Genomic DNA, 21,054 nt, shown 5'->3' with positions numbered 1-21,054 from the left:
TGTACAAAATTACCATCTTCTATGTTCCAACGAGTTTCATTAACTAACAGATCCTAGGCTTCATAAATACCTTTTCAACAGGCCGAAGGAGCAAGTGCACTTAGAACAGGAGCTGTCCAAAAGTCATTTTGAGGGAAGTACCTCGCCTTATATAGTTATACAGTCTCCTTATTAATGAGTTTGGAGCTTTAACCAACCGTCAACCTTGCTTAGCTAAAAAAGTTAAATTATGAGCATATAAATTACGAAAACCCATATCTCTTTCCTCTTTGGGTCGACATAGCTTCTCCCACAACATCCAGTGGATCTTTCGATTATCATCCTTACTTTTACACCAAAATTTAGCACACATTTGATGGAGAGAATAACAAAGATTTCAACAATAAAAAACTGCTCATAGATTATGCTGGCAGAGCCTAAGTAACCACACGGATTAAAATATCTTTCCCAGCACCACTTAGTAGCTTCCCTTGCCAACCTTCAAGCTTTTGCTCAATTGTTCTTTGATATAAGCTGAAGTATCGGTTTTATTCCTGCCAACAACTGTAGGGAGACCAAAAAGTACTTCTCATGCTTATCAACCATGTTAATAGATAATACATTAGCTAAAGATTGTCGAATATCATCAGGGACAACCTTACTAAAGACAATATTATTGCTTTTAGTAAAATTCACTAGTTGCCCAAATGTAGTATCATAATCTACCTAGATTGATTTGATAGTCATACATTCTTCCAAAGTAGCCTTCCAAAAAAGTAAGATGTCGTCTGCAAATAATAAGTGATTAATAATAGGAGTCCAATCACAAATTGTCATCCCCTGTAATAAACGGTCAACTGCTTTTTTTTTCTTTTCCCAGTAATGTTGTGAATACTTTAGCACACAATAGAAACAAAAAAGGAGAGAGATGATCACCTTGCCTGAGACCAAAGGGACGGTAACAGAGAACCACAAGGTTTCCCAAATGATCTCCAAATTAGATGAAACTTTGTAGGAATGATCTACACACTGTTTTAGACACTGAACGGTGGAGAAGTGAAAATGTGACCTAAAAGTGAGCGAAATGAGGAGCACCAAACTTGAATTTTAAAATCTGTGTGCCGCTCTGGATTAAAGATCTTGAAATGAGGACCTCTTTATTGAGGGGTAAAACGTCTCAAAGCTAAGGCTAGAGATAGAGAAAACAAAACAATTTTTGTTGATGAAGTTTGGCCAGACGACTCTCTTTGCTAGAGTTTTCTCCTACCTGATAGATGACCGTGTATGGCGGCATGGTGATGCTTCTTCTGCAAGAGGAGGAAGCGGTGATGTTTCTAAGGAGGGGGGGGGGTTGGATCTGCTCTGAGACCTTGGCTTCTTTCTTTATGGTTGGATTTTATTGGTTAAGCCTGTAGTGGAGTCATCGTTGTTGTCGACCATGATGGCGGTCTGGAGGCTAAAGGAAAAGGCGAAATTCATGAGGAGGAAGGTGACATTTTCGTGTTTGTTTTAAGGAACACGATGAGAAGGATCATATTCTTCATGGAGGGCCATGGTTCTTCAACAATTCCCCACATTGCTCTTGGCCGATTATGATGGCGTGAGTGATCTAAAAGGTATCTCTCTAGCTGCTCTGGAGTTCTGGGTCTCTATGTGTGGGTTTCAGGTTGTTGTGCTTAACGAGAAGGTCTTGACTCGAATCGGAGACATCCTAGGATCCTTTATTAAGGTTGACCCGACGATGTTGTAGAGGAAGGATGTTGTCCAGAAGATCCGGCTTGTCCACGATGTGCGGCGACAGTTTTTGGAGCGGAGGACTTTCTCTTTCTCGCCAAAGGTGTTGGTGGAGGTTGATGTGAAATTGGTGAAGTATAAGGGCCTGCGCCACTCATACAAATTGTTCTCTCATGCTGCCCATGGTTATGACGGGGGCTGGGGAGGGGAGGGGGGGGAGGGGGGGGGGGCAGAAGCCGTTGGTGGCATCGCTGATCACATCAGAGGAGACTCGATCAAAGATTCTGTAAAATTCGGCTGGAATCCTTGGTTTGACAAGGCGGGTTGGGTCCACTGTTGGGCTGACTAACACTGAGAGGCTGGACTATTGGGCATGATCATCTGATGATGGTGTGGCGATGGTTGGGCAAGATTTATTGGTCATGATTCACCTGATGCCAAAAGGGCAAGGGTGCGTAAGTGACGTACTGAGGAACACGAGGCTATTGGGAAGTGGAAGAGGTCGCTAGAGGAGACGATGGTGGTGCAGATTCTGCTGGGAAGCCACGGAAGATTCGCGGGGTTGGCCATTGGGGAGTTGGAACAAGGTTAGTGCTTTGGTTATGCAATCGGGGAGCTTTAGGGATGATGCTGAAATGGCGGTGATCCTTCCATCTAGGGAGGGGATTGGTGGTGCTCCAAGGAGAGTCTTCGAGTAGAAGTTCTTCAGAGTTTTGAATAAGCTATGGAAGTGTTTGATTCCATTGTCAAGAAATCGTCTTTGGGTTTCTTTGTGCTTATTAAGTTTTAGTTCCATGTTAGGGTACATATGTATCATTTATTTTTGTTTTAGACCAATTAGGTCTTTCTGTGGATGACTCAATTTTGTCATAACTTTTCTAAAGAGATGACTATTTCTATGTAACTTTCATTGTTTAATAGATTGTGGCCCTCTTAGAAAAAAAAAACAACATAAAAGGGCCAGAAACTCAGCTACATGGACTCTGATCATAATTTGGGCCACCTGAGAGCCTTAATGGTTTCTAATTTAGAATTTTGTTTCTGAAAAAAAAAAACCCTCTTCGTCTTTTTAATTTCAAAAAAACCCAAAACCCTCTCTCACTCTGTCTCTTGCTCTGTTGCTACCGACTCATTTCGCTTAGAAACCACCGGACACTCTCACTATCCTTATCTTCTTCTTCACCCTCTCTTCTCCTAAACCTCACCACCGCAATGCCAGACCAAGACTCCCCTAACCCCACCGACCCCCAGCTCACCGCCCAAGAACCCGACCCGGACGACCAAAACCAACCCCAAGACCTCTCCTCCGACTCCGAGCCCGACTACTACTCCGACTCCTCCATCGACGAACCCCAATCCGCCGCTCCCGGCGCCAATGCCGAGGTCGACGAAGCCCTCACTTACCTCCGCCCAGGCGAGGTCGTCCCGGAGGACCAGAACACGCCGGAGGTGAATGTGAAGCTGTTCAATCAGGTTCTTGAGGGGAAGAGAGTGAAGAGGAGGCAGGAGGAGGAGGACAAGGGGTACGTGTTCCATGAGGACCTTTTCGATTTTCCGGAGGACCCTGAGAAATGGCGGGAGGAGGACTTGAAGGAGCTTTGGGGTGATGCGCCGTTGGAGATGACCAAACCGGGGTGGGACCCGGTTTGGGCTGATGAGGAGGATTGGGAGATTGTTAGGGATGAAATTAGGGAGGGGAATGACCCTCCCATTGCCCCGTTTTATGTTCCGTTCCGGAAGCCTTATCCGGTTATACCGGAAGATCATCATGACATTTCTAATCCCAAGGCTGTCATTGAGGAGCTGGATAGGATTGAGGAGTTCCTTGCTTGGGTCAGCTATGTTTTCCCTGACGGCAGCTCGTATGTGTTTGCTTTTGTGCCTCTATTTAGTGCTTGAAGTTCATTAGTGTTGTGATGAGTTTGTAAAATGAGGGAAATGGTTGATGTTTATTTGAGTAGTTTCGAGCATTTTGTTTGGTTTTGACTTGTCATTGTACTTGTGGAATTTGTTGAAGGTATGAGGGCACCGTGTGGGATGACTTGGCACATGGCAAGGGAGTCTATGTTGCTGAGCAGGGACTGGTCAGGTTGGTCTACATTTGACGAAATTTAGTTCATAAAGTTTCCTCATTTGTTGATTAACATTTTATTATGGCTTTATAATGAATAGTAAGAATGATGAAAGTAAGAAAACAAGGAAAGAAAGACAAGCTAAACTGTATTATCTTTTTTGTTTGGGAGTGCTGAGATGAATCCTCATTTATGTTATTGATACACAATTTCATGAACCTGTAGTTAGAGTAGCCTAGTAGTCCTGAAATAAGCAACCTAGATTTCATAAACTTTGTGTAGGACCTATAGTCAACTCTATCCTGGTTACAGTAGTTAGAGTAGCCTCGTGTTCTAGGGTAATTTTCAAGTTCAGTACCTTACCAATAAAATATGTGCCAGATCTATGCTGTCAAGAAGCAACGGGCCATGTAGTTTTTATGACTGTATGAAATATTTAGATTTCATTGTAATACTAGATTAAGTGTTTCATTTTGCTTATATATTGTTAAATATAGCTGTAACATATACATCCCCATCCCTGCTCCGTGTGAAGGGCTGTTCTCTAAACTGATAATTTTGCAGCTTGAATTTATTTTTTTACTGTGGTTTATGCGATAAGTGATTCCATTTCCTTTCCATAGGTATGAAGGTGAATGGCTTCAAAACAACATGGAGGGTCATGGGGTTGTTGAAGTTGACATACCTGACATAGAGCCTATTCCAGGTTCCAAGTAAGTTTACAAGTCCTGTATGAATATGATACCATAACTTAGCAGTTAGAACCTCCAGATTCTGTCCTTTAAACTGGTTTAGTAACTTGGTACCGTCTTTCAAGGCTTGAAGTACAGATGCGTGCTGAAGGGCACATAATATCAAGAGATTATATGACCCCGGAAGACAAAGAATGGTTGGAGATGGATATTCAAGACAGCATTGATCTAGCAGGGGGGCGGTCCGTTATTCCTTTTTATGAAAAAGATGAATGGATCAAACATTTTGGGAGGAAACCGTAAGTTATATTTCTGAGTTGCTGTTGGTTCTATCTGTATCTCATTGGATGACTTCTTTATTTCATTCTCTTTTAGTATCCTTAAGTTGCTCCATGGGTTCAAGCTCCTTAAGCTGTGTCATAGTGAGTCAGAATATCATTTGTATTTCTTTGTGAGCTGCATACCTGGGTCCTTAATGTGATTGCCAAGAATTTTGGAACAAGTGGGAGTTTACATACCCATGTGGATACTCAAATAATTCTCAACATTCTCCAGCGGAGAGATTTTGATAGTGTGACATAGTCTGATGATCTTATGGTCATGATTTGAGAAATATATGTTTCCTTCTTTGTTTTTTATTTGTTTTGTGTGGATAAATAGTGAAGTTTCAGCATCTCTTCCCTTTTACCAACCAGAAGAGGGAATTAATAGTTTCGTAATTTCAACTTATATACGAGATTTTAGTGTAAACTTTTTGCTGAAACTTGTTTTGCCATTTAATGTGTGGTCGTCTTCCTATGTCAGGGAGAAAGGCCGATATCGCTATGCAGGTCAATGGAAGCATGCCAGAATGCATGGATGTGGAGTGTATGAAGTCAATGAGCGTACCATATATGTAGGTGCACGAAGTACAACTCACTTCTTTTGATAAATTTACTTTTGATTTTATAGCCTCTTATCTTATACTGAAAAAAAGCAATATTTTTCTAAGAACAGGGAACAGAGGTTTGTTACTGTAAAATATCAAGTTAGAACAACCAATTTTTTAGTAAGACATGCAAAATATTCATTATATTTAAAGTTGGGGAGGTTCAAGATATGGCTAGTAGATTTGAAAAAATAGCTTTGATGTATCAGTATGATTGTCTACTTTAATCTTAAACTTTATGTTGGAATTGAAGTGTTATACTCATCAATGTTGTCACCAGCACACACTCTGTTCATCCTTTCTTAATTCTTCCTTTCAGCACAGTTTTATGTAGTTTGTTACTGTAATATGTGAATCTTTGAGTAGTTTAACATTTCTAATTTCAGAAAAACATTCTAGATGTAGTTCTGTAAATTAAGATTATTGATATTATACTGACATCTTTTTTTTTTCTTTTTTTTTTTCTTGCTGCCACTGATCTCATATAATGTGAATAGCAATGATAGACCAAGTTATAATCTAACGGATATACATAAGGAAAGTTTTAATCTAACGGATATACATAAGGACAAATTTTCACCTCTTTGGCTCAATATTAGATCCCTGGTTTGCAACATCAGACTATTTCCATAAAAGTAAATAAAAAATCTGGGAAATGTAGCCTCCATCAATTGAGATGTATAAAAAAATATATTTGCAGCATTGCCATGCAACTGTGTTTCAGTGAAAACTGAGAAGAAACTAAAATACCCCATTGGGGATGCTATACGAGCTGGCACTGAATCATGACATATTTATGCCATTATTAGCATCTCGTAGTAGTTTGATGACTCAATACTATTATGTGGTTGCTCAAGTTAAGTACTTTATCTTGTTGTGTGTGCAGGGTAGGTTCTACTTTGGGGAGCTATTGGAGGATGATGCTGGTTGTGATGAGGATATTTCAGCGGTAAAGATATCTGCTCATTCTTTTTTACTACACTTGGGTGAAACTAAAAGAAAAAGTTATACCACCTATGCAAGTATATGCTTAAGTAGTTGGTTGCTTTTCAGCTGCATGCGGGTATTGCAGAAGTGGCTGCTGCTAAGGCTCGGATGTTTGTGAACAAGCCTGATGGAAGTATGTTTTCTCCTAGAATAAGTATCAAATTGCTGTATTTTCTATCTGAATAGATCAACTGAACTTTTAAAATCGGAAGTTCTTAACGTAAGTCAAAACAATTAGGACTCTAGTCAGGAATGCTATCTGCATAATGGTTTAGTATATTTTATTTGGTTTCATGATGCATAAAGCCATATCTAGAGATGGTTGTTCAGAACATAATGGAACATACTTATTATTTTTAATTAGGAGTTACCAATAGCAATTGTCCAGGATTCCATTAAATTTTCACACCTTTGTTTCTATGCTTGAATCTTTGGGTGCTTGCTCATATTCTTTGTGATGCTTTATCTGTTTGATTCTTTGGGTCCTTGGTCTCACTTTGTTGTGTGATCCTCAGTCTCATCAAATTCAGCTTTAGTTGTTTTTGGACATTTATCAGTACTGGGAGTTTAAATTAGTCTTCTAAATTATTCAGAACTTTCAATTCATATGACCCATTCACCTCTTGGATAATCTTTGACCCCTTCTTGGTTCATGATTATTGGAATTTGTGTTTCCGTTATAGTGGTTAGGGAAGAGAGGGGCCCGTATAGTGATCCTCAACATCCCTATTTCTATGAAGAAGAAGATGTTTGGATGGCACCAGGCTTCATAAACCAATTTTATGAAGTAAGCTATGATCAATTATTTATGACTGCTGAATTTTTTCTGCTTGAAGGAATGAAGATGAAAGTTGGTTCAGTTATCCAGAGTTAAGTAATTTTTTTTATTTTTTGGCAGGTCCCTGATTACTGGAAAACATATGTGCATGAGGTTGATGAGGAAAGGGAAATGTGGTTGAACTCCTTCTACAAAGCTCCACTGAGAATACCTATGCCTGCTGAGCTTGAATACTGGTGGAAAAACGGTATTAATTTCGTAATCCAAATAATCAGAAAACACATGCACTCTTTGTTCCTAAACCGAATTGAACAAAATTAAGTGTCTTACTCTATTGAATTTTCTTGATCAGAGGAGACTCCAGAATTTGTTGTTATTAACAAGGAACCAGAGCCTGATCCTGAAGACCCATCCAAGCTTATATATACTGAAGATCCACTTATCCTTCACACACGAACTGGGCGGTTAATCAACTATATTGAAGATGAAAAACACGGAGTTCGCCTATTTTGGCAGCCGCCTCTTGAAGATGGGGAAGAGGTGGACCCAGAAAAGGCGGAGCTCCTTCCGCTTGGTTATGACGAGTTCTATGGAGAAAACATTGGTGAGAAGAAACAAAACTTATTGATGCGACTTATATCAGCAGTGGAAAATACATGCAAACCTGTTTTTGAAAAACTGGAGAAATGGGCTGAAGAGAAGAAGAAAGCAAGTGAGGTGAAGATGAAATTGATTGAAAAAGAACTTGAACTTATAGAGGCTGAACTGCGCCTGGAAGAGTTAATTGAGGATATGGATGAGGAGTTGAAGATGAAAGAGAAAGAGGAGGAGAAGAATGTGGAAATGGTTTCGCTGGACGAAGAAGATACTTCTCCAGTGGCTAACCAAGATGATAAATTAATTGAAGTGGATGAAGTGGAAGAGGAAGAAGAAGAGGAGGAAGATGAAGATGAAGATGATGCTGCGCCATCAAGTTTTGGCTCTGTAAGTGCAGATAAGGATGCTACTAAAAATGGCCAGAAGGGTAATAAACCTGGGCGATCACCATTTTCCACTTCCTCACTGGCATTTGCTTCAAGTAGCCTTGTTTCTGGGGTGAGTTTTAAACATTTGATTTGTTTTTGTTCGTTTTTATATTATAATATCATAATACAAGTCAGTAGTGTTGCATAACCGAAAATAGCTTTGGATATTATGACGTATATGCTATATGATACCTGTGATTAAAATGTCCAGGCAGTCTTAATATCCACACCTATTTTTTCTTTCTTGCATTTGCATGTAACTATTACATCATAAGCTTGTAGATCAATTGATTGTATATGTACACGATTTAAATCTAAGGGCATGTATATGTACGCACTAGCAACTGTAACCTGCTTTTTATTGCTGGTGGTAGTGTGACGTTAGTGGATAATAACCTTCTGGTTTCTATTTCTAGTATACAGTGTTGCCCCTTTGTATAATGTTGGCTTGTTTGGTTTATTATGTTATAATGGGTAATTTGGTTAAGTCAATTTGATGAACCATGTTACCCTGAAAGGGTGGCTTAGTAGTATAGACAGGTATAGATACGTACATACATAGTCCATAAGCTCTGTATATCATCAGAATCAGATAACTTGAATGTTGTTTGGTATCTTTGGTAAAAAGCTCATGGCTGTTGATAACAACTGTTTTCCTCAACATGTTTAAGTCAGTACCTTCGAAGCTTGATTTAAATTTCATTTCTTGTTAAGCACAGTTATATGCATTTATGGAATTCTTCACTTTATCATCCTTCTGTGTCTGAAGTGCCCCTTGAAAAATCGCAATGGCTTACCATGATAAGAAGAATTTCATTAAAATAGACAACTGACTGGTCCCTTTGTTACATGAATTGATTGGTGTCTGTATTAAGTGCTGCTTAGAGCATATGTTATAAAGTAAAAACATGGTTCAGCTTTCATGTTAATTTATGTGTTTTAAGAGTTCATTTCATTTGACTAGACAATGAGAAACTGGTATCCCACAGTTGTGAGCATATTATTACAATTATACGAGTTCACCTTTAAATTTCAACCGAAGAATGATTTTTATTTTTTTTATTTTTTTTAGGAGCTTTGCTTTATATGCCTTAAGTTGTTACTACGTAATTGCATTATTTTGAAAAACGATATACATTTCCATTACCTTCGTTTTCCCCTTGTTTGACTGAATATGTTGAATGCCAATGATGCACCCAGTGATGCCAACTGTCTTTTAGTTTGGATAGACTGATATTCATGGTGATAAATTAGAAACAACTTTCGGCATATGTAAACATTTTAGGGTTTACTTGGCGATACTTGAAGTAGTGTAGCTGTTAAAACCACCAGAACGCAATTTGTTTTAATTCACACTTATGTTTACTTTTCTGACTTTGTAGGTTCCATCCAAGCTGCAACAGTCATTTTTAGCATGGAAAGATAGCAAAGCAATACCAAAGACAGCTACTTCTTTACGCAATGAGGCCTCTTGTTGTAACTTGAAAACAGTTGATTTGGTGAGTTTCCCTCCTATGCTTGTCCCAAAAGTAAACTTGAAAGCGAGAAAGCAAAGACACTTGAACATCCAAGCCAAAATCTCCTCAAATAGGAGGCTATCTCAGTTGCAGCCTTTATCTCAAATAAGCTCACATCATTCAGCTTCTATGAACACAAGAATAAGCCCAGGAGAAATGAGATTGAAGAACAATAGTTGGCTGCATGCATCACCAGAGAGGGAGTCGGACAGTATATTGTCTTTGCACACACCATGGTATCTTTTGGAGCCAACTGTAGAAGCCAAACGTGGTGAGCCAATTCCTCTCCTTTGTTAACATAATACTTGTACTCCAATTTAAAAAAGAGTCAGTTTTGTAAGCGCGGCATTCGTTTTTAGCCATACTGTTATATATACTTGAGCTCTCCCATCCAAAGCCCTTAGAAAAGAAAGGTGGAAAGGAAGATGAAAATGCTTTGAGTTTAATTATCCTTTTAGGTCGTCTGAAGAGGGCAAGGGGTCTGTGTAGTGACATTCATTGTTATTCTATCAATCTTAGTTTTGTTGTATCTCAGTGCCTCAGCGGTTAATAAGCACATGGAGGATGGGAAATGTAATTCTTTTGGTGCAATTTGCATTTTCTGCGTTGTGTTCTTCAATTGAAGAGTGTACCTACTTAGCTCATGTTCCAGCTACAATTGCTTCTGTTTTCTTACCTTATCATAATTGTTCCTGGCAGCATAAAGAAAATTATGAAATCTATATGCTGAACTGCCTGAACATTTCAACCATCTTGGCATAAGCGGTTTAGTAATGATCGGTTGCAAATCACAAACCAATGCCATGTCATTTTTGCTTTGCAGAATGACCATTATGAGACTACTTGCAGATGGAAAGCAATATGTCTAAGTGGGCATAAGACTTGAGGTCATTCTGGTATATGAAGTATTTGGTGCCAATAATTCATAGGGTCCTTGAATGTGGAAAAATGTTTCCAGTTTCTCTTATCCTTTAGGCTTTAACAACTGATAAACTAAGGAGCATTTTGTTAGTGCTACAGCTGACAGCGTTCATATTTGCTTCCTGTCCAATTTTAAGATTTTAAACTCAATCCTATCATAATTGAAATGATGATCCTGTGCTCTAGCATCACCTCTTCCTTCTCCTTCTCCTTCTCCTTCTCCCTCTATCCACTCCTAAATCGCGATGTTCTTCTAAACGGGATTCAAGTCAAGGATTGCCGGGTTCAGATACAGTTGGTAGTGTAAATCTTTGGAATGTGCCTAAGTTTGTAATACTCCTCTCCACCTTCAGGTTTCAGCCGTTCTGCATGATCATCCGGCAGCAAATGCAAATGCTTCAGTGTTTGAAGTCAGTTGCATATTTCTGCTTATAGTGCAAAATAAATGGCTAATTAACTTTCACTCGTTTCAGTGAAAAGTAGAATGAATTTTTCAGGGTGGGTACTTTTCAGGATTTCTGGAGCAGCCTGTCTATGCTGGACAACCAGGAAGTCACTACCTCCTCTGATATTGACAGAAAATTCCATGCATGGTTCTTCTGAGTTTAATTATTAAAGCCAAAGGAAGAAGGCAATGTATAGCAACTTTGGTAAATGGTGAATTAAAGCAGTTTAATATGTGATATCTTGACTTTCATGTTGACAAGAAATTTCATACAATTGGTTGAGGACTGCTTTTTGATAAGTTCATATAAACTTATACACAAATAGCAAATGCAATTCTCACTTGTTTATAAGTAGTCTTGGATTGGATGCAAAAGGAAAAGCAATAGAACCAGTCAGACTCCAATGACTGGATGAGTTAAAAGCGCTATGGACTTGTGCATCAATGAGAGTAAAGAAACATATGTGCATCTTATAAGGACACGTTTACTTATATGGAATAAAATAAAACTGAAAAGTGAGAGAATGATTCCGATAGAAGAGAATTACAGCATTTACTTACACATGATGGAATTGGAATAGGTGTGGGTCCCACCTCCAATAAAGAATCGATTCCTTGACAAATTTGAATTGTTATACCAAGGGGAGAGGTGGGATTAGGAATGATACCATAAGGAATGAATTTTTATATTGAAAATACTCTCTTTAATTTTATTATGTTAATAATATTGAGGAATTTGTTTAAGAGGTTAATAATTTTAATTTTTTTTTTTCTTAAAGGCTTCTTTTTTATATGATAATAATATACTATTTGTGGAAGTTGTTTAATTTTTTTATTTAGAAAATTGCTTGATGTAAATATAATATTACTAAAATGTATAAAAGTATGATGCCTTAATTTTGTTGTTCAACTCTTGCAACTTGCGATTTGAGATACACCAAAAATGCTAGTATTAGGTCCAAATGATTTTGATAGATCATGGTAGAAGAGAATTTTTGCAAGGACGAGATTGCAATATAACCACGTAGCCTATGTATTATATTATTAATAAGTAACCACATGATTACAATCAATACACTGAATCGAAATAGTCCATCTGGTTTATTTATTATACATAATTTATGAACCGAGACAATCAAAATGACAAACAAAACTAGATCAACATATAGGGAAAAAATATTTTGAGACTGATCGAAAAGTGTAGTTTATTTTTTTCATGGGTATATTAGTAATTAAAATAGTAATTAATTACATTCATATTCTAATTTCATGTGGTACGTAAACAACTTAATGGAATTGAAATCTCCACATGCTATTCCATTCCGTCTCTTATTCCTTCCGTCTTTCATTCCTGATAAATTCCATTCCAAATAAGTAAACGTGTCATAATTGTAATGTTGATACTTATTAATGACACATTTCATAAACATTTCCGCTTCTTTTGTGATATATGTTTCCATGGGATTCCTTCTCTGTAGCAGCAACTTTGGCCATGCAGATGAGCCCTACATGCAAAAGCTAGCTACTCTTCCATTGAGAAAAGCTAGTGGAGAGAGGTCAGTTCTGATTCTGATTCTGTAATGGAATATGCTAGTGATGAAATAGTAATACAATAACCAAAAGAAATAAAATGCTACTGACAAAGGCAAACCAGGTAACAATGGTCATACTCAAGTGTGATTGCAGGTATCAACACATACTGATAGTCCATTGATTTAGATAATATCAAGTTCTTAATCACCATTGGATTACAAGGTACTGAATTTATAATACCTAGTATCACTAGACTGTAATGTTCTTAATTTATATACTTCTTCGTATCATTAGATTCTTCAATTTCGATACTGTATAGGAATCGAATTATTCTTCGCCTCTCTTTACATCTCATGCTTCTAATTAGTTGCTGTGGTTTTTCCTTATAAGTTCTTATTTCACTCAAAAGGAAAGAAGATGACTTCATTTGGGTGATGGTTGTAAGGTGAATGCAATAACTAGTTAAGCCACTTTCTCCAACAAGATGGAGGTCCAATATTTCAGGATGTGGGTGAGGACTGAGGAGGTCATCTTAATATATATGCTGTCTTTTCTCTGTGGCTGTAGGAATGTAAATCGATCTGGCCTATGAATAGTGATCATTTGTTCCCATCTCTCTCAAAGACAATGACATATACCTGTTTAGGATTCTAAACTATTCAAGTAATAGAAATTGAAATTTGTTTAGTAGCTTATCTTTGGTCAATTCTTAGTCTCTGGTTTCTATTTAGTGAACTCATTTATAGGCAGATATTTTATTTTGGTCGACACAAAGCAGATTACACAGGAAAGATGCAAGTGCTACACGTGAGCTTTGGACTAGAAACGAAAACTTCCCAACTGTTTTGAAAGCTCCAGTTGATGAAACATAGTAAATATTGGATCTGATGAACTCTTCTCTCTAAATTTTCTGACACCCTAATAACTTCCCAACTGTTCAATCAACGCCATATCATAATCACATTCTAAAACTATATGGCCTTGAATTTCACAGGTTTCACCAAAATTATAGACCAAGGCTTAATTTACTAAATTATTATCACAACAGAGAACAGGTACATAAAATATAGTTATTCATATCTGCACTTAGACTATAACATTTCATTCTCGCAAAAGGAAGATTCTACAATGTTATAATTAACTAACTCGATCTCCAGGAGCAGCTAGATTATATTGAATAATATGAAGCTTGCTGGCATCTGCATCAAGGCTTATGGTGCTGGGTGTAGATGTAGTCCAAGTGAGCTTCTGCAGTAACTCTTCTCTTTAAACATTCTTCATCTCCATCAACACAGGCTTCCAGTCCCATTAGCTGCAATAAAATCACAGAAAGAAAGTATAAGATATATAGTTCCAAAAGATAAAACAGATCATATCAAGACAAGAATTTACTACTGAAACATACATTCATGAGGTCACTGCTTTCCAGCTCCACAAGTGAATCCCCATCACTGATTTTCTTGAGCTTTGCCTCCTCTTGTCCTGAAAAAGATGACAAGATTTGATTCATTACTTCATTAGTATAGCTAACAAGAACTAAGTATTGAGAAGAAGATGTTAACCTTCTTTGTCCTGTAAAAGCCTGCTGGCTGATATTGTTGAGGAAGAAATGATGAACAAGATGCACAGAACAATAGCTGTTGTTTGAAAGCTTGGCCTCATTGTTTCAATTCAGATAAAAGAGGAGAGAGAGAGAGTGAGGGGGAGAGATGGAGAGTAAGGGAGATAATTTTAAAGAGTTAGAAGTTGGGGGTTGTGGTGGAAGGAAGGAGAGGAAGCTAGGACATAAATACATGCAAAGGAAGGAGAGAAGTTGAGTCTGTGCGTCACGTGAAGGTCCTCACTCCTCCACTCCAAATAAGGCAGTTCACAATGACCTCATAAGATGAGGGCCCAACTTCCCAATGATGCTCTTATTATTATACTAGACTTCCATGCCTGGGTGACACAACAACAGCAGCAACAGCACCACTAGCTTTGGTCATTGTCTGCCATTGTGGAAAAGACTCAAAAAATCAGTGTTCAAATTATATAGTGAGGTTTTGGGGAGCAAATACCCTAACTTCCTCACTTTGCTCCTCACCCACTTAAATGACTAACACTTGTCTCGCTCTCACTCAAAAACTCTCTCAACTCCCTTTCTTCTTCTTCTTCTTCACAACTCTCTGCAACTCCCAGCAGAGGCAGAAGCACTCGGAAGGGGGAGAATGTGGAGGAGTGGCGGGCGAGAAAGGCGGAGCCGGGGAGGCGGCGGGAGCAGGATTTGCAGGCGGAGCAGCGGAGCCAGACGAGGTCGCTGCCTGTGTTGGCGACGAGGAGGAGGGGCTGCAGAGGGGAGCCGAGGCGGAGGTGGACGAAGTACTGGCCGGAGCCGGTGGAGGCATCGGAGACGACGGGGGAGGCGCCGGTGGGAGTGGAGGACAGAGAGGCGGAGGGATCGGAAGAGAGGGCTTGGGTGGGGGTTGGGGAGGGTTGAATGTGGAGGAGGGGGAGTTGCAGAGAGTTGTGAAGAAGAAGAAGAAAGAGAGTTGGGAGAGTTTGAGTGAGAGTGAGACATGTGTTATTCATTTAAACGGGTGGGGGCAAAGTGGGAAAGTTAGGGTGGGGAGCAAATTTGCTCCCGAGGTTTTGACAGTGTCCACAAGTCAACTTTTATTTTTGGGACAATGATGACAGCTGCAACCCATCATTTTTGTGGTGTTTGCATAAACTATGGAAAAAGACATCACGTTAAAATCACGTTAAAAGCAAGTTCACAGGTTGAATTAAAATAAACACAATGATTAAGTAACTAAAATGTGAGATTGCTGTCACGTGACTTATTAAATTTTTAAAACAATTTTAAGTGCGAATAATGATTTTTAGTTGTGAATTAATAGTAATTAAATAAACAATATGACTTAGAAGAAAAAAAACAATTTTTTGAAGTTTTTTTCTTAGACAAAAATACAATATGAACACCATGATTGAGACAAAAAAAACCTACAATATGAAATCTATAGAATTATGAAACTAGGAAATTTTGATGTATGGGATTTAGAAAGGGTGATAGGTATTTAAAGAAGAAAAATACAATCTTTTAAAATCTTTTTCTTACCATTAGATTTTTTTTCTTTCTAAAATAAAAGGCCAATTATTATTTAACAAAAAAACAAATTGAACCCGAGGGCTATCAAATAATAGCCACCGTCAAATTGCATATTTGAATGGTCAGCAATGACTCAGATTAGCTGACTGTTGCATTCAAAACGAAGGTAAAGAGCGTCAGGGACGTGACGCGTGTTGGTGGTGTCAGCGGCACCCGCATGTCGCTACAAAATGTCACTAATCACGCGTAAGGATTTGGCGCCTATTCATTTGTGGAAGAAACGCTCTTTGCAAGTGTGTCAAAAAGGGGGCCACATGCCGCTGACGTCGCCCACGTGGGCTCGGGCTGAGGTGGAAGAAAGTTGCTTGGGTTGGATTTCTCCTCCAACCTGGGTTAGATTGTTCCCCAACAATCTCACCTGGATTGAATTGGAGAGATAACCCATTTGTGGGTGGAAGGTGTGTCTTTTTGCTTGGGTTGGATTGTCTAGGAAGTAACCCGGGTTGAATTTTTTTTAAAGGAGTGGACTTGCTCTAAAGCTTGGCAATGTATTGCTCTCTTGCTCCCACATGTATATATGCTCTTGGTGATTTGAGTAGCAACACCACCCATGTCCAAGTAGTTGCTAATATGTGTGACAAAATTAGTTCTATTGTTTTATCTGTCATTTTATCGAACAAATTCACTGACACGACCCACCCCGAATTTCACCCTGAAACCCGGAGTAAGTCGTGCGGGGGACCACCTCCAAGGAAAATTTACCGAAAAGATTGGTAAAACCTCCCTTGAAGATGGACAACCCTAACCCGAAAAAATCTCCAATTCACACATTTACTACAACACTTCCAAAAATATCACACAATTATCCAGCTAAATAAAAGCAAATATTATTCTTTAGCAATTCTAAACATAAATTCAACCGACCGAGCACACTACCGGAATAATATACAATAATCCTAAAGTATTCAGAGCTACTAGACACTAGCGGAAGCAAGAAAACACTAGTAGGTTAAACAGGTAACCTACTGATGAAAACTGGCGGAAAAGCGGGTAACTATGCCTCGTCTCCTACTAGGTCCAACATGAACTCTGCAGACTGGGCAATTTAAAACGAAGGGCCCAGGGGAAAACATGTGGACCAGTTAGAGTGAGTGGACAAAAATAAATTAAATAAAAATATTTCTTTATGCTTCCCCAATTTAATTTCCAAATAAAATAATACTGTATGCAATCGCTCAAAAGCGCTCAACTCAAAAACTGGCAACTTCACGACCAGCACCGGCTAGTCTCCAAAACTTAATAAAATACAGCCTCTCAGGCTAAATTATATATAAACATATATAAGTGTATGTATTTACACTCGTCAGACTCCTTGTCTGAATTCTAAGAACAAATTAGAAAAATAGAAATTCATACAAGGCTACTACGCTTGCGTCTAACGCTCACGTCACACCATAATGGAATTATACCTCAGTATGGCGGAAAAAAGCACGAGTCTATATACGTGTGGACTCTCTATATGAAAACCTAAATAAACCAAATAAAAAAAATAGTTTTTATATAGGGCTACTATGCTTGTGTCTAACACTCACGTCACACCATAATGGTATTTTACCTCATTATGGCGGATCAGCATGTATGGCTAGCTAGCATTTACATATACATACTATCATCATAAACATCCAATAAACATATCCACCGAAAATCTCATTTTCGGGATCTCTCCAAAGGAGGAAAATTGCCAATTATCCGAAAAATCATAAATCTCAGGTGAAGAATATCTGATCAACAACATAATGCATCGCATGCTTTCAAATTAAAAACAAAGTCCACTCACAAATTAGGCCTAAGCCTGATGACGCTCCGAGGCTTCCTCTGCTTGGGCCTCCTCTTGTCCTGTTCCAAATATATAATTAATTTCCCACCAAAAAACCAATATTTAAACAAAATGGGCAAAATTAAACGTGAGCCTCCCACACACTCATCGTTGCCCAAATTTGCCATTCTTAACTCAATACAACTCAAACTTCGCCGACCATACCGACAGCCGTAACAACAACTTCCCACAGAATACGACTTAAATCCTACGGCCGGATTCTACATTAATTAACCGCCAAAAATACCAAACTTCGGAAAATCACAAATCTATCCAAAACTCATCCAAAAATTCCATAACTCACTTCAATAAACTCCCCTTAATATTCCACAATTAAAAACATAAAAATCTCCCAACCGGCGGCGGCTCCGCCGGCAGCGGCGGCCGGAGGCCAATTCCGGCGACCTCCAAAACCTATGAAATTTTGACAGAATAATCTCCTCATCATGCTCTACAACTTTCCTGACCAGCACAAACCCAAAATCCAAGCCTAACTAGGGCAATCAAACACAAACACCTAAAAGCCCTATAAATTTCAACTCCACATTTCTCCTTACCTAGCTCAAGAGAGAGAGAGTCCTTTTAGGGCAAGGCTGCTGGGTTGGAGGGCTACAAAACCGTACCAAGCTTGCCCGGATTGGTGGCCGGAGGAAGGAGTTCCGGCGAAATGCTTCCCGGCGTCTCCGGCGGGTTAGAGGCTCGGGGGCTAGGCCGGGGAGGGAGAGGAGGTGGCGGGGCTCCGAACTGGGATGGAGCGGCGGCAGCTGGTGGCCGGACGACGGCAGGAGGACGGCCGGACGAACGGGCAGTGGGAGGAAGAAAATCAGGGAGAGAGAGAGAGAGAACCGGGTAGAAAAGAGAGAGAAGAGAAAATGGGTTTGGGCCTCACACCCCAAACCGGTCCACACCTTTAAACAACCCAATTCCAAAAATGAAACACCCCGAAAAATAATACCCGAATAAAAATTACCTTTTACTAGCTAAAATTTACTATTTTTACCGTCGTCGTATTTTCCTCTTAGGAATAATCCTCCGCACATAATCGTCCCCGAAACCCCTCTAGGGACCAATTAAACTATTAACTCAATGACGGAGACGGTAAAATTCTTATTATAAACCAGCTAGTAAATAAGGTAAAAATATAAGAGTCGGGATGTGACATTCACAATGAACATATATAAATTTAAAAGTCGTAACTTTGAATATCCCTCGTTACCAGACTGTACTGTTCTAATTTAGTTTACAGCATCTTTCATCGAAAAAGAAGAAGATAAACTGCATCTTTCACACATATGCATACATGAGGAGTTGAGGACAAATCGATGAATGTATCATGTCAAAAAATGAGGATGATTAGATAAATGTCCCAGTGACCAGTCCATATAGTATTAACGTGATTAGTTTTAGTATCTACTTTATGAGGATATTAGAACATACAAACTCATGTATGTGCAATATTGTGAACCACTTGATCACAAGGGGTGATGTTCTTTTAGGCAATAGTGGAGTGCACACCATTTTAGAGTTTGGAGATGTGCTTTTGTCACCTTGTTGGTTAATAATAGTTATCCTAATGTAAGGGGAGATTATGCTTCTCTTTTTGCATGATTTGAATATGTACATCATTTCTGCTAAAACATTTAAAAAAACTATCGAGGCATGCCACTATTGGATTGGATTGTGTGGAACCAGATTTATCATGCTAACTAATTCTATGGGAAATTGAGTTAAAATTTTGAAAGATTATGTCTACTAGTCCCAGACAAGTGTGATTGGAAAACATGATCATGATCTAACTCATAAAATGATGAAAATGATCATGTTGACCCTCCCTTAATTTGACCATGTTTATGTGACAATGGCATTGGAACCTGATCATGTTATTGTATAAGACCCCAAGGGTTTGTCTGCCTAAACATCATATGATGATAAGTGGAAGTGGTATGATTAATTATATCACTATTACTTATTTACTTACAAGAAAATTCTTCCCTCACTAAGTGAAAGTATATATATATATATAGATAAAGCTTACATACATATACTCAATTATTGGGCCATATGTATGTGCCAACAATGACCTATCATCTATCTTTTCCCTAAGCTTTTATCAGCCATCAACTTTCACTCGTATAAAACGAGGGAAACTACTCGCATCTTCAGTAAGATTCTCTTTCTCCACCAATGTTTCTTTGTTTTGTCAATCAGCAACAGATAAACTTTCTCTCCTTTGTTTTTGTTATTTGTTTTGGGAAATGTAGATGAATCAACTAGCTTGCATTGCTCTCCTGGCCGGTTAACGAAGTAGTGGAGCATGTAGATGTGGCCAATGTATTTGGGAATAGCTCCATCCAGGACCAGTATATGAGATCAGGTCAATCTTTTTGGTTATGCATGATTCTGCTATTGACATTGACTTACCAGTCTGCAAGAGCAATACTATAGACTTCGTGTCTTTGTCTTCATCACAATCGATCGAGTCTATTTTCACTGATAGGAGAGTTCTGCATTCAAATGGCTACAACCATCTGGGGATGATTGTCAGATATTTATATCACGGGCTCCTCTTATTCATGCGATTACGTATAGAGTTTCGAGAGAAAAAGTCGTCAAAACTTCATATATATTCTGTCCAATTTTGCAAATGTGATATTTACATAACTTTTGGAAGAAAGAACGTTTCATCGGAAAAGAATTTTATGATATAAATCTGCAATCTGGTATCTGCATGATTGTTTATATTTTCTGTGAACGGACAAACACAAGGTGAATTTGTGTACCATCAAGTGAGTGTCTACCATTTTTTAATTAATATGTATAAGAGAAATTTTCGAAGTTTGGTATGAGAGCCCCTCTATGTTGAGGATCTTAGATATGAGAAAATGACATATTACATTACTGCTACCTCAAACAATATTACAATACACAAAACCTACATTTCAAAGATTTAGACTAGTACTCCTGGAATGAAAAGAACCATGTGTAACAGTGAATTTGTAGGTGACACGATAGTGGGTATTACAAAATATAAAGTGTTGATCGAGTAGTTAAAGATAGTTTATGAATTTAAGTTGTAATTAGTCGACTGACCTACAGTTCAAGTAACTTTGGCGATCTTTACCTTAATTTCATGTAAAATAGCAGAAAATTAACCTTGTGGTTAGCAAGAGCAATCTTTCCCGATCTGATGTTTACTTACATGTTCTTCGTTTTCCAGCCATATATGAGTCCATTGAGTCCAAGTGAACTGTTGCAATGGACCAATTGCCATTTAGTTATGTTAATCTTATGTTGGTGCTAATTGTAATAACTTTATCCATTTTTTCGTTAGGTCTTTGGGATTAGGCTTCCTCTGTAGGTAATTTCTTTTTGATAGGAATCCTCGATCTGTAGGTAATTTGCATGCATGCTGATGTCGCCACTATAATTAGGATTCAATTTGATCTTCAGTCCTTTTTGTTTTTGTATTTTTTTTTTTT

The 21,054-nt window shown here is 38.5% G+C and overlaps 2 protein-coding genes across 2 annotated transcripts; one reads left to right on the top strand and one right to left on the bottom strand.

The window, feature by feature from the left end:
* The first annotated feature begins 2,925 nt into the window (after positions 1-2,925).
* Positions 2,926-11,331, top strand: LOC101306998. The gene is made up of 12 exons (XM_004295590.1): positions 2,926-3,575; positions 3,731-3,802; positions 4,409-4,498; positions 4,603-4,776; positions 5,282-5,372; positions 6,292-6,354; positions 6,459-6,525; positions 7,076-7,179; positions 7,291-7,417; positions 7,523-8,265; positions 9,578-9,983; positions 11,147-11,331. Exons 1-12 carry the CDS (start codon positions 2,926-2,928, stop codon positions 11,200-11,202), a joined length of 2,643 nt encoding a protein of 880 aa, XP_004295638.1. The 3' UTR covers positions 11,203-11,331.
* Positions 11,332-13,781: 2,450 nt separating this feature from the next.
* Positions 13,782-14,372, bottom strand: LOC101299649 (putative phytosulfokines 6-like). The gene is made up of 3 exons (XM_004293988.1): positions 14,174-14,372; positions 14,017-14,093; positions 13,782-13,923 (listed from the first exon to the last, which is right to left on the bottom strand). The coding sequence occupies exons 1-3, from the start codon at positions 14,271-14,273 to the stop codon at positions 13,816-13,818; spliced, it is 285 nt and encodes a 94-aa protein (XP_004294036.1). The 5' UTR covers positions 14,274-14,372; the 3' UTR covers positions 13,782-13,815.
* Between the last annotated feature and the right edge of the window lie 6,682 nt (positions 14,373-21,054).

The sequence above is a fragment of the Fragaria vesca genome, linkage group LG3 (genome assembly GCF_000184155.1).
Source record: "Fragaria vesca subsp. vesca linkage group LG3, FraVesHawaii_1.0, whole genome shotgun sequence".
NCBI classification, from domain to species: domain Eukaryota; kingdom Viridiplantae; phylum Streptophyta; class Magnoliopsida; order Rosales; family Rosaceae; genus Fragaria; species Fragaria vesca.
This window is presented reverse-complemented; position numbering and strand designations above follow the sequence as displayed.

Bases quoted from the DNA above. Each gene is read 5' to 3' on its own strand.
- LOC101299649 (XM_004293988.1), bottom strand. From the start codon at position 14,273: ATGAGGCCAAGCTTTCAAACAACAGCTATTGTTCTGTGCATCTTGTTC. The intron at 14,094-14,173 runs GTTAACATCTTC...CATCTTTTTCAG, and splicing joins GCTTTTACAGGACAAAGAAG to GACAAGAGGAGGCAAAGCTC. The intron at 13,924-14,016 runs GTATGTTTCAGT...ATTTTATTGCAG, and splicing joins AAAGCAGTGACCTCATGAAT to CTAATGGGACTGGAAGCCTG.
- LOC101306998 (XM_004295590.1), top strand. From the start codon at position 2,926: ATGCCAGACCAAGACTCCCCTAACCCCACCGACCCCCAGCTCACCGCC. The intron at 4,499-4,602 runs GTAAGTTTACAA...CCGTCTTTCAAG, and splicing joins GAGCCTATTCCAGGTTCCAA to GCTTGAAGTACAGATGCGTG. The intron at 7,180-7,290 runs GTAAGCTATGAT...ATTTTTTGGCAG, and splicing joins TCATAAACCAATTTTATGAA to GTCCCTGATTACTGGAAAAC.